At 38.9% G+C, this 19,197-nt stretch overlaps 1 protein-coding gene across 4 annotated transcripts in view; it reads left to right on the top strand.

Moving 5' to 3' along the window:
- Positions 1-3,227: 3,227 nt before the first annotated feature.
- The window catches only part of LOC116847135 (matrix metalloproteinase-14-like), a 39,164-nt gene continuing 23,194 nt past the window's right edge, over positions 3,228-19,197 (top strand). For all 4 annotated transcript variants that reach the window (XM_032821811.1, XM_032821810.1, XM_032821813.1 and 1 more), the window contains exon 1: positions 3,228-3,401. In XM_032821811.1, coding sequence (XP_032677702.1) covers positions 3,267-3,401 — 135 coding nt within the window. In that variant the 5' untranslated portion in view covers positions 3,228-3,266. The remainder of the gene's footprint in view (positions 3,402-19,197) is intronic.

Raw genomic sequence — 19,197 nt, 5'->3', positions numbered from 1 at the left:
AGAAATCGTGTTTGGTTAAACAGAATCTTGTTAACTTGAACAGAATTCTAGTAACCGAAATGTTGGTTCGTTCATATTTTATCAGGCATCTTGTTTTCTAATCCCTAATAAAATTTTACTTTACATCTTCCTATAATTCTTTCCTATAATAAATTTTGCTTTATATAATAACCAAATACACATATTACTACTACTATTTTCGCATTAGAACAACCAAAAAATATGGTGGGGTCAAAAATAACTGTAATTTTAGTCAATTCAATCATTTCTTTCTCTCAGTGTGAACATTCTTATTGTTTTAATCTTTAAATACGAATATTTAAACTTTTTAACATAAAAAAAATATATATATATATATATATATATATATATATATATATATATATATATATATATTAAATATATAACGCATATTCTACATTTTGAAAATTGAAACATTTGTATTTAAAGAATAACAAAGATATCCAGAATTAGGATTCCTGTATCCGGGAATTGCTGCTTTTAGTAAACTGCTGCTTACAGTAAACCGTCTGCAACCGAAGTCCAACGTGGACAGACCAAGAAATCATAATGTAAACACGAACATCAGGTGGATCGTATCGCAAAAAAGAAGAATGAGAATGATGAGTAAGACTTCTTTATTATTTACTCATTGATGAAACGCAGGATAGCAATTGCGAACACCAAAGAGACCAACGCTTACTCATCCGTTCGATGTACTCGTTGGTCGTTTGTATTCAAATTTCGCTCACGACTCGCGGTTTCGGTTAATATACATAGATATTTCTTTGTCGGTGCATTTAACCGAGAGGGAAGATTTATCGCATATTTATCTACTTATCTATTGTTATAGGCCGAAACAAACTGCCGTTTAATTAGCAAACGGTTGCGCATAGCAATTACTCACGCTCCAATAATTATGGAAATGAGCATGTGAATCAAATCAAATGCAGTTGGACGTGACTTAATGATCATATTGAAGAGTTATGTTCGTATGTTCATCTACATTCGCGATTCATACACTGATTCCAAGCCGACATCGGAGTTGCGGTCGTCGGCATCGCGCGAAAGGAATTCCTTAGGACGGAAAGGAGCCTAAAATCTAAATGACTCACAGAGTCATGCCGAAATTCCCGAGGTGTTGGCTATCTCCGTCTTGACACAATAGCCTAAACATTTGAATACGTCAGGATATCATGCAAGCAGCAAATATCCATTTTCCGTCGTAAAAAGAAGCAAAGTTGTGCCGTAGATTTTAAGATTATGTCTACGCGAATTGTTTATGTATTTTCTACGTAACGCAATCGTTTTTCACGTAGATAATGTAAATTATGTAGAATATTGCAATTCATATTAAAATATACGAAAAAGAGTAATTAAATTATGAAACAATTACTGTAATTGCTTCAGGTGTTAATTATAAATGTAATGTTTAAAAAGGATAAGAAGTTGTGCATGAAATTTCCATTCCAGTACGTGACAAATTAGCAGATTTAACTCTGAAGATAAGAAGGTAGTCGGAGAATTTTCTAACTTTTTCAGAAGACAACGGTTATAAGCTTACATCAAGATATTCTTAGAAGGTTACATAAAAATATAAATACACAAACCATATAAAGTATAAAGTTTTCTTAATTAATTTTCGAGCAAGCCATACGTTCATTGAACGTTCTCTTTACGCGTTCGTTTATTCCTTATACGATCTTACATTCATAGATTACTCATTATGTATATAGATTATATATCATAAATAGTTTACGTTATCTATAAGTAGATGTACATTCAGAGGAAAACACAGCAACTACATCACTGATAACAACTACACGAGTTTTCTATGTGGAACTATAATGCGTATAGTTCACTAAACTATTTTGCATACGAAACTCATATAACCGTCTACTGTACAATCACCAACCGTGTCTTCTTCTCTGTGTGAGGGTAGAGTATCACGATCCACGCGTGAACGCCCAATTCTGAAAAAAAGAAGAATCGTGATAGCGAAGTGTTTTGCTGTCTTATCAGGCGATCGTCGCAACTTCATTTTTCACAATCATTTGTCAGAGATGAAAATCGGAGAGACCACCTGTGAGAGATAGACGCGATAAACGCGACTCAGGGGTTCTTCCATGGGTTTCGTTCCGAGTGAAAAATCGCGAGAACGCTATCATTTGCAATGCTAAAGCGACCGCGGGACGGTATCGGTGTGTCGAACGGTAAGTCAGTGGAGGGATGATCGACAAGGATCTTTCAAGCGAGGGAGGGAAGGGGAGACACAAAATTCGTATTATCGGCTATCCTTTGCACCCGATCTGACTAACTGTCGACGCGCACGCACTAAGCTTCGCAACATGTGCGTACACGTGTAGGAGCGCCGCGCGCGATTGGCGACCGTGGCAATCGCGAAGTGTGGTGGGAGGCCTCAATAAAAGACTGTGCGGCCTGATTATGATTCAGAGTGACGGTGGACTCCGGCACCAGCTCCGTGAACCCGCGCTTCTAGTCGGTCCTCCTCTCCCTCGGACGCGGATCGCCGCAAGCGATCCATCCTCTTTACTATCGATCTCTCCTTGCCTCCCTCTCGACCAGCGACCCCTTATCCTTCGTCTACGCTGCGCTCGATCGTTTCATCGAACTCTCCGCGGCCCCAAACGGAGTCGTCTACGTCGGTGAAAATCGAACGAGGTGCGTGCCACATACACGCCGAGGAGTCACGCTCGGAGCAACAGAGCGAAAGAGCCTACACCAGCGGCGAACCACCAGCGGTGGCAAACACCACGAGATCGATAGTGTCGTGGCAACGACGGTTCAGACCACTCTGCCAGCCGGTGGTGTTCCGCCAGTACCACCGCTGAGAACGGCTGTGCGTCGTGAGATCGCAACCCTCTTCGTGAAAAGGAGCCTTCGCGATCGAGACTTGGAGACAGAACGAGGGGCAGAGGCAGGTTGTCCAAAAGAGAGGATATTGGTCTTCCAAAGCCGAGTCGCGTGCGGTCACACTCGGTCGATCCTCCTCGGTACGGATCATCTCGCCTGACGTCGCTGCGACGATCCTGCGGGCTACTATACCAGCACGAGAGAGTGTGTCTTCCGCAGGGAGGGTGAAGCACGTGTGCGCATTCAGTGTCTCTTCTCAGGGTGCGACCGGTCGCGAGAGCGACTCGAGAGCGTCCGAGCTGCGCGAGAAGGACAGGTGAAGCACTTCGAAGCGCGGGAACGCGCGAGGTTCAGCAGCGAACAAACCCAAGGCGCCGCGTCAGGTCGGAACTATGACCAGGTGGAGCGAGATCGTTTCGCGACGGCGAAGCGCCGACGGCTGCCTAATGGCGATGGCACTCTTGGCTTTGTACGCGAACGCGGAAGCGGGGCCAGCCAATGTCAAGATCGGCGACAACACCGCAGCGGTAAGTGAGGCTTTGATTTTCTTGAACAACGTGGGGGAGGAAGCTGCGGATGACCCCGCAGATGTGGACGACGTGGCAGATGTAATGTCGGGGGCGATTTTTTTTAACTAACTCTCGCGACTTGTAACGAACGTACGAGCTGCAAGCAACAAGTTCTTGCTCGCGAGGTGTAGAACGTGTACACACATGGATATGTGGAAGGAACAAAGAGAGGAAAAATAAGGACGCTTCGAAGTATGTAATCCCCCGCGGTGTGTCACACATGAGTAATACAGGATCTCGCGCGCACCTGTGTGTGTGTGTGTGTGTGTGTGTGTGTGTGTGTGTGTGCACTCGCGTACCTTAGATACTTGCGCGTTCGATTCGCGCCAAAGTGTCATATTCCGAAGAAACGGTTATCTTTGGATCTACTGATAATGCCGGATTATATCGGGTTATCTCTGCGACACGATTTGTGCGACGTCGTGACTCTGTAAAAGGCCGCGTGAAAAATCGGGTTGGCCTATCGCGAGTCCCGCGTGAATTTTCTCCTTTTTGCGTTGACTACGAAAGATCGTGTCTGCGTACGCGACACGGACTCTTTGCTCAGACTTCCTTGCGCTTACATGATGCGATAACGAAGTAATTATCTGTTTAGGTAAACGCGCGGCCGAAGTATCACTTTGTCTTATCTGGCGCTCTTGTACACGTAGAACTCGGGAGCATCGTTGTTTGCCTGTTCTTTTTGTTTTGCCGGCCGCGAATAATGACGATTTGGAACGTTGGAGCGATTAAAACGGGAATTATTCCGCCTGGTATTTCGGCAAAACGAGAGATTCGTCCGAGTTTTTACATTCCACGCGTTAGTTTCATGGACAAGAGGATAAGCACATCTCGTTTATGCTGTCACACATCATCGCGCATGATACGCTAGTTTTCGTTATGGAAATTACGTTATAGAAATTATAGAAGCATACAGACCATTAGAACACGTCAGTTTCAATGCCGAGCGATAAATATCGCTTTGACACACATATTTAAACGGAAAAAATATATCGCGCTCGATACACACACACACATACACATACATACATACAAAAATTACTCTAAGTATAGCTGAAACGCAACACTTTGTGTGTGTGACGAAGCAAGTACTTTGTGTCTTTTCCGAAGCGAACCCGTGAATGATTGAAATTGTTTACAAACTCGCTTCTATCGTTCAAAAAGAGCCAATGTTTTGGTCCGTATTAGACGATGTTTATGTTGTGCAAATATTACACTTGCTTGCCGAAATGTTTTGGTCACCTTACACTTTCTTTATCATTCTATACACAAGACGTAAGAAACAATGGGCGTATTGATCGAATTTGCGCACCAACTATGTGGAGAGATCTTCCCGTCTCACGATGGATCACTGATTGGCCAATCAACTTGGACTTCAGTGCAATTTCGGGCATGAATCGAAAATCATTTTTTTTTTGACTAAAATAATCGGCAATTCAACAATCAAAATTAGTCAATCAAGTCACATGTAAAATCACAAGTAATCTCAACGATTGATGAATTTTTTAATTATTAATCAAACTTTGGTATGATCAATTATGTTCTGATTAATAATTAATCGATTAAATTATTCCTGATTACACATACAACAATTGATTAATTTTAATTATTGACTTGATGATTATTTTAATCAGAGAAAATTTGAGTCGTTTAATAGCCAGCACTGTTACATATGGAAATTGTAGTTATTTTTGGCAAACATATATTTTGATTGTTCTAACATGAAAGTGGTAGCAATAACATGCATTTAAAATTATTATCACTAACATTATAGTAGAATTAAAAAAAAATATTTTTCTTGACCATAATTTATAGTAATTATTTCTCTGTGTGATATACGTACTACATTCAAGTAAATGTTAATTGTTTTGGGTATTTTATAAGTATTTTATATCGGCTCCGAGAGAGAGAGAGAGAGAGAGAGAGAGAGAGAGAGAGAGAGAGAGAGAAAGTTGATTAATTCCAAGTTTTTATCTTTTCAATATAAGAAAAGAAGATCAGAAATTTGACAATAAAGCCGCTAAAAAGTAATAAAAGAGCGAAAAATTGATTTACATTTAATTGTAAATAAAAAATTACTTTTCGAAGAACTTAATAGTGCAAATTTACACCATCGAATTTATGCTCGAAAGGTTCAGTAAAAATACATTGTTGTGATTGTTAGCTCTTGCAGCGAAACATATGATATTCAAAGTCTAAGAAAACCAGCAACTCGACAACGCGTCAGCGCATAAAATCAAGGAGTTTCATTCTCAGCGACCTGAGATCCTAAGAACCTGGTGCTCCAGTAGCGCTCGGCAAGATGCCAAGTCATCGAGGATCGCACTCGAGTGTCTTCCTCTCACTCGCGGATTGTACTAGGAAATAGTAAATAATGTATGTACCCCGACACGGAAATACACACCGCGTAAAGATCGCGTATGTCGGCCTTCGTCATCGCGGATCCGCAGTCCGGACACGGACCGGCCCGTCATCGGAATATTAACGATCCGCCATAGGCATTCTCATCGGCGCTCGATCCGCCGATCGTTCGCTCTTTTTACGTACTGCCAAGCGCCTCTGTTTGGCATTCTCTCTCCCTCCCGAGCGTGGTGATCGTAAAAGAGCAGAGGGCATATCTCTCGTCCCTTCGCGGAAGGAATCGATGGGCGCGATTTCAGCGAGAGTCGTCGGAAGCAAACGACCGGACCTCCCGCCGTCCGCTAAACATGCAAATGGCAGGGCGATCGTGGTCGATGGGAGACGCGATGCGTATACGAATGGCGAATGTATAACGGTGCGCTCTTCAGGTACCAGCGTCTGGTGGAGCCTTGAGACGGAACACACGAAAATTGCGAGCTCGCGACAATGGAATACGCACACGTGAGCGCGCCACGATCACTCTTGACGCGCGAATCGACGAACAAAGCGAAGACGCGCTGCTCACGAGCCGCGAAAAATGCGCTCCACGTATTTGTTCTCAGGCACGAACCGATCGGTTACGTATCGGCTATACGTGGGTGAGAAAGGCAAAAAACATGGTGCCCGATTAGAAGCACCGTGCGTATGACGAACGCGCGGATCTGTCGATAAGGCACGTGGCACCGATGGCATTTGCTAATGCCATAGATAACGGCACTTAGCCGCGTACATGTACGTGTATGTGGTCGCTCTTTAAAATTGATAATCGCTTGAAATTGCTGAGCGCGATAAATTTCCAACTAAAAATATCAAAGACAGTGGCGATTTCTCTGAAGACAGCGGAAGATCAATCGAACGAGACCAAAATTTGGATACGGTTCTATAATAAATAGAGAAGCGACATTGAAAATTGATGGGTGCAATATGTCGAAAAGTCGCCATCCTGTTTCTCCATATTCGGCAGTCTAGCCAATGGGATTCAGTCGCTGGCCATATTGAAAGGTGATATGTGACAGACAGAAATCAAGGCAAGTTAGTGCAGAATAAAAATTTACATCAATAAAAGTACTTCGTAAGCGTCATAATTAATAGCTGCTTGCTTGTAACTTTGATTGACTACATCAAGCTGCTGTGAATATTCCGCTGTAACGTCAACTGCGAGTATATTCTGCTGTATCATTGACCTTTACTCGTTCACTATGGTAAGAAATATAGGGCGCTGAATCGCGTGATTCAACTGGCCAATCAGACAGTTTCTTTTCAATGTCGTTTTTCTATTTATCTAGGACTCTAAATCTGAGAAATAAGGATTATTGAAGAGAGATCACTTTAGGATTTCGATAAGAAGTTTAGGGGATGCCAAAGTGGATGACGAACTCGAAAAATATCGATAAAGTAGAAACAATCGTCATTAACATGATCATGCTATTCTTTTTGTTTTTCTTATGCATATAATCTTATAAAAATATGTGCTGCTTTTACCATGCCGGCAAAACACATAAACATGCATAGAAATCTTTCTGCAAACTTTTCGTGTACTTTTGAGTTTCTAAATTCAGTTGCAAAAATGCGGAATTAGTGTTCCTCGAAATTTCCGTTGGCGGAGCAAACATACGCAGTACACTGAGAGAAAAAAAATAGTTGTAATAACCATAACCTCACTATATTTTATAGTTTGTTTTAGCCTCAAACATATATTTATAATTCACTTAAACATGAAGATATAGCAGAATGAACATAGATTTATAATCATCATCTTATTATTCTATGTGTATAATAAAGCACGCTTTGGGAATATAGTTATATGTATCTATATTTGCCAAATATTCCAATTGTATTGACTATATAAAATAGTTAATTTCTCTTACCACTCAATATTTGCTACCTTACTAGATTTTTTATTTCAAATAATTATAATTCTTGGTAAAAGTTTTACATGAGTCAGTTATACTATGCTTATAAATATTACAAACATTATAGTGACACTTACTATAAAAATGATATTCCTAACTATAATCTTTTTACTACGCTATTACAGTTCCAAATACCACACTTTTTCTCTCAATATTTTGTATCAAGTAAATATTTATGTCAAAAGACAGCTCGATTCGCTTTTAAAAATTTTTTGTCGTTTTCCTCACATGATGAGCAATGCTCCAATTCATTATTGCACATAATCTCATTGTGCAAAAGCACTTGTAATTCTGTGCAACCAAATGCAACGTAAACTTTGTAGAAACCAGTCAGCATTTCGTCAGTAGAGTTATCAAGTATGGCATTCCCCTCCCTCCTTAAAGAAATACTTCCGAATGCGCGCGTCGGAAACCAATGGCAGACTTGCAGGACGAAGCTGTACAACCGCCAATAATTTGGCGCGCTGCTGTCTTTATAGTAATTGCACGCGTCGTTGTGCCGATCATAGTCTAACGTGCGCCATATAACCGTCACGTGCCGACATGACTCGTCTGATTTCTTAATGAAACCGCTCTTCCGATTTTCGCGAGTACGCGTCCGCGATTTATGCAACCTGACACGTGGTACAGCACGTGCGGACAGCCGTGCGTTACGTAACGTACACTGTCAGTCAGTGGATGCGAAAAGATCGTTCCGGCCGCAAACTGTAGCGCGCCAAACCTTTAGGCCGGTATTCATAGTCCGATCTTATATTTAAAATCATCTCAAGTACTGTCTTAAGATGTCATGAACCAATCACAGAGCCGTATTCGCATCTTGAGACATTACTTAAGACGGTCTTGAAATAAGATTCGATTATGAATACCGCAATGAGAGAAAAATGTATGATATTTGGAACTATAATGGCATAGTAAAAAGATTATAGTTAGGAATATAATTTTTATAGTAAATGTTATCATAATATTTGTAATATTTACAATATTAGCATAGTATAACCCTGACCCGTGTAAAATTTTTACCAAGAATTATAATTATTTTAAATAAAAAATGTAGTAAGGTAACAAATTGAATGGTAAGAGAAATTAACTATTTTATATAGTCGATACAATTGGAATATTTGGCAAATATAGGTACATGTAACTACATTCCCAAAAGGTGCTTTATCATATATATAGAGTAATAAGATGGTGACTATAAATCTGTATTCATTCTACTATATCTTCATGTTTCGATGAACTATAAATATATGTTTGAAGCCAAAATGAATTATAAAATATAGTGAGATTATAGTTATTCCAACTATTTTTTTTCACTCAGTGCGGCTTTAATCCTAATCCGCTGGAACATTCGCCCGGCGAAACGTCTCGCCGAGGTGGAAGTCGAGCGCGTGTCACGCACAATCCTTCGACCGCGGAAAGTTTTTTCAGCAAGGCGCGTGTTCCACAATGACTAACAACTGCGTCGACCTTTAAACCGGTCGCTCATTAGCATCGACTGGCATTGGCACGGCTGTCAGAACGACCACGACTTCGCGTTCGTCTTATCGATAAGAGGAAAAATAGCAAAAATTCGCGCTCGCACCCTGATGATTCACCTACGTAGACCAATCGCTTCACTTACGCGCGCTAAACTACCTCGTACTTCCGCATTAGTTGAATCAACGACTTCTCTCTGTTCTTTCTTCCGGATGAATCACCGCTATCTATCATTGGCAACTGTCAATCGCAGCGCGCCCGACCGCGCTGGAAACTCACGCTCGTTACTCAATCTGGACATCCGACTCCGCGACGAAAGTCCTTCGCCGATCTCGCACTCATCCGACCCGATTCCCGAAAGTTTGACTTTTCAAATCATCCATCGGTCGATACGAACCCGCGAAGGAACGAAGATGTAACGGCAAAGTCGCGACAACGATGAGTAACTTCGTATAAAATATTAAATTATTCGACGTTCGCGCATTTCAGTCGGATCAGACTGCTTCTTATCGATGCAACGTGACGAGACTGCAAATTGAGTTAGATTAAATCGCTAGACGATACAACGTGTTGATTAAATTGTTCGCAATAGACTCTTTTTTTTTTTACTGAGTTATCATGCCGTAAGAACGATTTATGACAAACATATTGTTCAATGACGTAACTGTTTTTCATCTTAACTCTTTGACATTTTTTTTAAACATTTTATTTCTTGGTGAAGTTTCTTCAAATTTGGCATATGGGGCATTCGCTGATTACGAATTTGAATTTCAAAAAGTTAAAATTTGAAATGACGAGTCGTATACGGCAATTATAAGTTTTCAAAATTAGTAATCTTGCTTTTAGCATTATCCGGAAATAACGACGATATTTTCTCAGTTTGAAAAAAAAATATTTGCATTTTTTACGAAAAACTTGCAGCAATATTATCAATATTTCAATAATTTATTTTAAAAAATAATAATAGGGCTTAAATAGGGCTTAGAAAATTGTGAAAAGAATATGTAAAATAGTGTTATAGTGTTGTTCTGAATAATTTTTCATGTGTCAATTCCTAACAGTTAGCCCTAAAATTATTTTTGTCTGAAAAAGTGCCTTCTTTTTACTTTTATTTATTTATAATAATTTAAAAATTAAACACATTCAAGCTATTTTTTAATTATTTTTAGTTCTTTATGTTTATAAGAGAGAGAGAGAGAGAGAGAGAGAGAGAGAGAGAGAGAGAGAGAGAAAGAGTGTGTGTGTATAATCGACTATATATCTACCGATAAGTTAGTTAAAATCACTAAAATAGAAGATAAATCGAACGTTGGTGTCCTATTCAAAAGGTTAAGGAAAGGGAAATTCGATTTAATCGAATAAATTCGATTTTGCGAGTTTCATGTTTCACTGGTTTTTTTCCAAACCTTGCGAGTCGCGATAAATAAAATCACGGAACGATACGTCGTATTGATTAATCTTGTTCGCATTAGACCCGATATTTCTTTACACACAGAAGGTATACTGCACTCAATTAAACATTATTTGTTTCATAAGTTTATATATCCTTAAATATTTATCACGAGTTTATCGTAAGCATCAAATTTGCTGGAAATACATTCCGAATTCTAGCATTTCAGTCAAAAATACTAATTGCAACGAAAATTTTGCTTGCTTACTATGTAGAGTCTAATCAATTTTTCTGTTTTCGATGGAGTTTTAAAGTATTCTTGCAAAGAGAATACTTTCTCTCTTTCAGTATATGAGAACGAGCTTTTTTAAAATTTATCATAAGTTTAGGGACATTTCAAGACTATTATCGAGAAAATATTCTTTGTTGAAGATAGCCATTACTTTAAAGAAGGAATGTAATAGCTTTTCTTAGCAATAAAATGATATTTTTCCATATGTATTAGTTATCACACCGTAAAAATAATCTGTGACGAACTTATTGCTCGACAAGACCGTTTTGTCTCAAGGAAAATGATAAATTTGTTTCTGCGAGTCTCGCGTAAAGTTCAGACGTCTTTTCTCCAAGCTTTGCGAGTCGTAATAGATAAAACCGCGGGATGATATGACGCATTGATTAACATTGTTCGCAATAGACTCGATATTTCTATTACGTTATCACGTCGTAAAAGCGAATTGTGTGACAAACTTATTGCTCGACGATCGAGCCGAGGTGAGGTCGTCACCCGTCTTTCTCCTAAGCTATTTCTCGGATACATTCTCCCCAAACAAAGATCTGACTCGCGCCATTTTTATACATAAAGAAAATAATAAAGACCGCCGTGAGATTACTCGCGGGAAAATATATTGCATGAAGTGCGCGACGGGGTAGTCGGGACATCTTTTATATTCAAAGAACGTCTGGAAGAAGATGCGAGGGCGTGGAATACTGATGCCGCTCGCGTCGACAAAGACCTCTTCAAGGCCGGTGCGCTGCTCGACGCTTATGCACTCCTTCCTTTTATTTTACGAGCGACAGCTTGGAAATCCTATAATCGAACAGCGTGTCGGAGAAAAGGTACGCTTTGTCCGGAATCGCCCTCGACATTCGTGCATGCACCTACCGGTTACACCCGCAAGGGCGCGTATAACGCGGAAATTATCGCGAAACTGACGATTCGAGCAGCGAAACGTATCGAAAAAACAAAATACTGTTAACAATTATTTGTACAGGTGCTCGCCGCGAGAAATCAGTGCGCACACAAGTAGTTTCCATCTCGCGATCAAAAGATTGGAAGCTCGGACGAGCGTTATCGGAAGCAACGTAAATAATGGGAAGTTGCACAAATGTGAAAGCTAACAAAAACATGAATGAAAAAAGACAGATGAGAGATGCGAATGGAAAGAGCTCACATTGCAAAAAATACATTTACAAATTTATTTGTGGAAGAGATAAAGTTTATTCACAGAAATCAATTTTATTTCACAGAGAAATAAACGTTACAGAAAATAAATTCACGAAAATAAATTTTATGTCCCACAATTTTCAAATACTTTTTCTCAATGCAGGAAGCTACAAATAACTTAACACACACTCGCTACCAATATCATATGTACACTGAGAAAAACACGATTGATCTAATCAAAGTTATAGTTATTTTTTACCTCAAATATATTTTTTACAATAAAATAGTAGTAGTGACATATCTATATGTTATCACCAACAGTAGAATTAAAAAAAAAAAATGATTTTCTTGATCATAATTGATTGCTAATTTTTTTCAAAATTAGCAATCTCGTTTTTAGCATTGTTCAGAAATAATAATGATATTTTCTCGGTTTGAAAAAAAAATATTTGCGTCTTTTACGAAAAACTTGCAGCAATATTATTAATATTTCAATAATTTATTTAAAAAAAAAATAATAATAGGGCTTAAATAGACCTTAGAAAATTGTGAAAAGAATATGTAAAATAGTGTTATAGTGTTGTTCTGAATAATTTTTCATGTGTCAATTCCTAAATAGCCCTATGATTTTTGTCTGAAAAAGTGTTTCCTTTTTATTTTTATTTGTTTATAATAATTTTTATAAACAAATATTGTTTATAATAATTGTTTAAAAATTAAACACATTTAAGTTATTTTTTAATTATAGTAATTATAGTAATTATTTAATTATAGTAATTATTTTTCTGTATGACTACAGTTACAGATATCAAACATTATTTCTCAGTGTATTGAGAAAAAAATGTTGGAAAATTTATTTGTGCAATGCAAAGCTCATTTCTGAAAAATAAAATTGATTTCTGTGGAATAAACTTTTATTCCACAAAAATAAATCGTTAAGTATTGTAATCTTCAAGTATAAATAAATCTTCAAATATTCTTTTCTCAGTGTACGTAATGCAATGATATCTCCCATTAGAGACCAGCGTCACATATGTGTGACGCTAAATTTTTTTTCTATGTTCACACATTTTCTAACTAAGTCTGCTTTACACAATTACGTAGAAAAAAAGCTGACCTACGGGAATAGCCCACTGAATAAACTGTGGTGGCGTTAAAAATCGAATCGTCCGGAATAACCAGTCTCGCGTTGCTAGAGCTAAGAAATGAATCACGCTTGCTAATGTGCGCAGAACACGGTAATGTCTTTAGCACCGCAACGAACAGTATTTGATTTTTCCTTAAAGTCGCGTAGAAATCGCGCTTTCAATACGCCAAGTTAACCCCTCGCATTCACTGGCCGCCCTTTCGTCCACAGTAGACGTTCGTGCATTCCTACAAAATGGTCAGGTATCGATCGCACAGCTGACGAGCAGTTCCAGAAATCTTATCTATGCTGTTCGTTAGCTCGCACGAAAAAAAAATTTAATTTATCTCGGTAACTTTGCGTGCGACTCGAAGATAAACCAAATGAAGCATCGTCCACGTCCATTGTACGCAACAAGGACGTAACACAAGCATAATAACTGTGAAACATAGACAATTGTGAGCACACACCGATTGGAATTACTTGTGATCTTCGTACCGTGAGTGTTGCACCTGTCGGATGAAAAGGAGCGATCTTTCACGGACGGCGAACTGAGTGTTATCATTGATAACGCAATCTGATAACAGTCGACGTGTACATACGAACTCATACGACAATCAAGACGCATTTCGCGTGCATTGAGCAACTCGCAACGATGCAGCAATCGTGTGACAGATTGATAGCTACACGATGACGATATCGTCGATATTGTCGACAGCCACGGAGGAACGAACGTCGGAACCGATCAAATCAAATTAAATCCGTCGGTTAACGTCCCGGACGCGATTCCAACTCGATCCCACTCGGAAGAGACGCTTGGTTCCGTCGAGATAGACCCGCCCGAGTTTCCATTAGCATAGAACCTTTGGCGGGTATATCCCTGTTATCCGCTAATCGCAGAAGTCGACGGTTGACCCAGATTTGTTCGCCCGAGCAGCTCCCAGTCGCTTTGAAATTTCTTCCCCCTGATCGCGCACAAAATCATAAAAAAGTAGTAACTGGATTTGAACGCTCTGAGAATCAGACGTGCTCTTTAACGCCATTGCAACGTAATAACAATGTAGTACGCACTTGGAGAAAAGATACAGTAGTGACAACTATATGTGCTGAGACAAAAACATCTAAAAAAGTACTTATTCGTTGCGTGAATATTTATTCATGTCGAACGTTAATGAATAATTGCTTACGTGAAAAGTTGCGGTAGAAAACGTATTTCTTCTCGTTTGAACGAGATTTGTCCTCGGTGTAGAAATATGTATATTAATATATATATATATAAAATTACAAAATACATTAATATACATATATAAATATATTAATATACATACAGGGGCAAAATTATGGAAACAATCGAATATCTCGAATAAAAGCATTTTTTAGGAAAATATTTCAGACAAAAGTTATAGACATTTTTGAATAAAGAATATAAGGAATATAAGGAATTATAAGGAATAAAATTCCGTAATAAAAAATGTTTCTATTTAAAAAAGCAAAGTTGATCTCGACCTGACTTTGGCGGCGCCATCCAATGTCAAAATTGATACGGCCATTAAATAGATCTTCTGAATCCCTATAACTTTGTCTGAAATATTTTCCTAAAAAATGTTTTTTTTTCGAGATATTCGACTGTTTCCACAATTTTGTATATTAAACATATATAACTGTATATTAACATATATAAATATATTATATATTAATATAATATATATAAATATATTAATATACATATATTAAAATACACAAAATTATTAGTACTTATTAAAAAAATATTTTTTAGATATTTATTATCTCAATATGACAACTATATCTACAAATTTTGCATGTTTACACAAGGAAACAAAAGTTGAAAAATGATTTGTGTAGAATATAAAATTTATATCACAGAAATATGGAAAAAAAATTTGAATTTTTGTTTGAAATGAAAATTTGACACACTATACTTGACGGACCATAATTTGATTAAACTGGGATCAACCAAATGTTTGATAATGGAAACTAAAAATCTAATTGCTGCTACGTGTGTATCTAATTGCTGTCCCACTTTCTCAATATTACATGTACTTGACACAAGCAAAAAACATGTAATGCCAATAAAAAGTCGTGTATACTAAACAGATCTAAAAACAAAAATAAGTCTTTTTAATTGCCATCATCATATCTTTTCCTCTGAGTGCGAAGCAATCTTCCATATAGACGACTTGACTTAACGTGCAGTAATGCTATTAGAAAGACACCGTCTATAGACTAAGGCATTTTTATAAACCGTCTCAAAAGACAGTAGTCACGATACCTCTGGGAGCAACACGAAATCCTGAAATTCAGGTCATGGAAACGAGCAGCGCGACTTTACGCGACAAATCGTCCGCGAGGAGGACCTACGCGTAGCGCGGGAGTGGGGGAAATTTCGCGCTATTTATAATCCAACGCTCCATCGTGTTTTTTAATTATTAATTACTCTGAGCGACAAACAAGTTAACGCAACTCCTCGATTTTCTCCCTCTCTGCTCAATTTGCAAGGCTAATGGCGCAAATACCGGTAAGATCAGCGCGGACTATACCTTCGAAACAATATTCTCGTGAATGTCTACGTCACACCTTGAACCACGGATTCAAGGTAACCCGGATATAAAGCGTTTCGTGCCTAACTCCCGCTGTACAATTACAACACGGCAACAACACACACACACACACACACACACACACACGCAAATTACAAGCCCGCGAGCGTTTTTCGCGAGAAATTTGTGTGACGACAGGAAGGACTCGCCTCGTGCCGGACGTTAATTCGCAGACAGTGACGCGAGGATATTTTAGAAATAAAAGAAGGGAGAAAGGAAAAATCCACGCGATCAACCAATGATGCAATGAAGTGACTACCGCTCAAGCGTGTTTTACAAAAGACAGGGATGACATAACGTCGAAGGAATGAGCTAATCGATCACTATCATCCGCGAATCAGACGATTATCCTCCGGAGGGACACGACATTCTTTCCCGTTACACGACGGACGCGAAGCGACTTAAAATTTACAGCAGAGGAAAGGAGAAAAAGAGCCTAAGACAGAATTGAGCTTGATATGTGATCGCAGAACGTAGGCGGCTACTCACTCTCTGTAATGACACGCACCGCAGAAGAAGCGCGATTCTACTCGGAGGAGCATATTCCGACACAAATTCATGCGATCGTAAAGTAAATTGCAGCCAAGGCTCCTCGTCTCAGTGTATCGTGCATCTTTCCACACATACACTTCCGATTACACAAGGAACATCCAGATAATCGGCACGCACGCGTCTTCCGTATGGAAATTACATTCGCAATATGTAATCGTTGTGTATGTTATTTTTAGATATCACTGCACGAATCACATACGCACAATACATACAGCACATTATTCGGAACTCGGTAATACTTTCAAAAGTATTCGAAAGTGCGCAAGATTTTGTGGTCCGTATCAATAGTTGTTGCTTGAAACTCGTCTCAAGTGAGGTACTCAAATTTGAATTCGGAATCAGATGACAGTTTTTCAGTAAAATCACGATTACAAACATGAATATCACATATATCATGATTCAACTAAAAAACTTAGATCTAATTCTGAAAAAATCTGATAAAAATCTAATCCATCTCATATGAGAGAAATTTTATGAAACGACTATAAGTTTTTATCGCCCGCATTTTTATCGTTACTTGGAACTTTCCCATAGGAGATACTCAGATCTAAATTTAGAGTCAGATTTGAATTTTTTACTTGAATCACACAATATGACATTAGATTTGTAATCGCGTTTCAACCGGAAAAAAAATCTTATTTTATTCTAAATTCAAAGTACCTGAGTTGAATATTTTATCTGATATTCTGAGACACATATCAATGATCGTTATTTGAAACTTATCCTACGTGAGAAGAATTTAGGGTCAGATTGAGTTTCTTACTTAAATTATATATGTGATATTACATTTTTAATCGTGACTCAGTTGAAAAACTCACATCTAATTCTGGTAAGCAGACAAAATCCATAAAAAAAGAGGATAACGTTGGCGATGTTCAAAAGTCTCTAGGATCCATAAATTTATTTCTGAAGGTTATAATTGTTGGACGTTAGGAGAGTGTACAGAAGTGTTTTGTGACAGGTTAACTTTGCACCTCTGTGCACTCTCCTAATGTCCAACAATGATATTAATCTTCAGAAATGAATTTATAGATTCTACAGACTTTTGAACGTCGCCAACGTTATCTTCTCTCTTTTTATGGGTTTGTCCACTTACCCTAATTCTAAATTCAAATCTGAGTATCTCTTACCTGAAGCAAGTTTTAAGCAACGACTATTAATACGGGCCCGAGTATCTCATCTGAAGCAAGTTTCAACGACTATCAATACAGGGGCCGGATTCTCGAAAATATCTCGCATACAACATTTAGTGAAAAGCTATAGTTGACACGTATACTATAGCTTTTCACTAAATGTCATATGCGAGATATTTTCGAGAATCTGGCCCCAGGCCTCTAACATTCTCCCTCGTGTATCGAATGCAACGGCGAACGGCGCATTAATCGTAGTTCACCCACTCGCGATCAATTGAAGGCAATCGCCATCAGCATCCACCGGGTGGACCTTGAATTCCAGCGACACCTCCACCAACGTCAATTAGCGCGTGGCTTCACCGGCGTGTGGTGGTGGCGAGCCAAGTCACGATCGGGTTCGCGGAAAGTCACTCGGCTGATTCTCAATCGTCGTAGTATCGTACGGTGGCACAGCGCACACGTGTGTGCATGCATACACACATCCAGAGAACAAACCCATTCATGCGTGAAACACACCCGTACACCCACACACGCACACGCAGGTGAACATGGGCGCACTCCGCTCGCGCTCATTCATAAAAATCTTAGCCTTCGCGGAAACTGACTTGGCCGGAGCGGATTGCGAAATTTCTGAATCGTATGGCGAGGAAGTGCCCGAGCATTGAGTCACTCCATTCATCCAACGACCGGAAGGAATCGCGGTCGTGGGAAGACGCGTGTTCATTTCATCGTGATGCGCGTCTTAATTGCGAAAGTGTTCTTATTGGCGCGAGATATGAGCTAGTGAGTACACGAGATCAACATACCTTAGACGCACCGACGAATTTACATCGTGGAATTTCCGGCGTGAAAAATATATCGAAAAACCATGGACAACACACACACACACACACACACAAGCAATCGCCGTCTCTGTGATAAAAGACTTCCGGGTGATAAGAGATTCGAAGTGATTTGTGTTGATTCGAGTCTTGCCCCAAGGAGTGAATCAGCGAGCCAAGGCTACGCTCGGGAGCTCTGCGCCGCAGCCAAGGGCGACAAGGATGCATCGAACTACTACCGCGAAAATATCCGGATGAATATATCCCTTCATGCTCTCCTGCAGTGGCGTGACTCACGCCGCAACCTCGTCGTTACGCTACGGATCGTATTTTGCCGCTGATCCATTTCGCATGAGCGCATACAGAGTCCGATCTTTATGTTTGTATTATTGCGAACAGAGTTGCCAGCGATTTTGGCATCGAGTCGTCAATACGTTCAACGTGTTGATCGCCACATTGATTTCCATTGATCATGTCGATACTCAACTCAAGCTTGAATCACCCAAAAGACGCGGTAAAATCTCACAGAAATATGATCTCACAGAATTAATCTCACAGAAATATAATCTTACTGTTAGCAGAATCCTCTTACATATAACCTGAAGAGAATTTTTCTAAAGCTAAGGTAAACATATTCTAGGCACAATATTCTTAAAATTAGAGAAATTTTTTTCTTTTATCTACAATACAAGTCTTGTGTTCTTAATAAAAATTTCTTCGAATAAGAGAATATTCTGCTTCAAATAAATATGTTCCTTTTGTTACAAAAAGAAAAAGAAATGATATCTAATAGATTTTCGATCAATAGTCTACTTTATTACACTGAGAAAAAAAATACTTGAAGTTTTATTTCATTTTATATGTGGGATATAAAGTTTTAT

This window comes from Odontomachus brunneus, unplaced genomic scaffold, assembly GCF_010583005.1.
Source record: "Odontomachus brunneus isolate Ranch 3 - 2012 unplaced genomic scaffold, Obru_v1 Obru_scaffold_074, whole genome shotgun sequence".
Lineage (NCBI taxonomy): Eukaryota > Metazoa > Arthropoda > Insecta > Hymenoptera > Formicidae > Odontomachus > Odontomachus brunneus.
The sequence above is the reverse complement of the archived record's forward strand: the minus strand, read 5'-3'. Positions and strand labels throughout refer to the sequence as shown.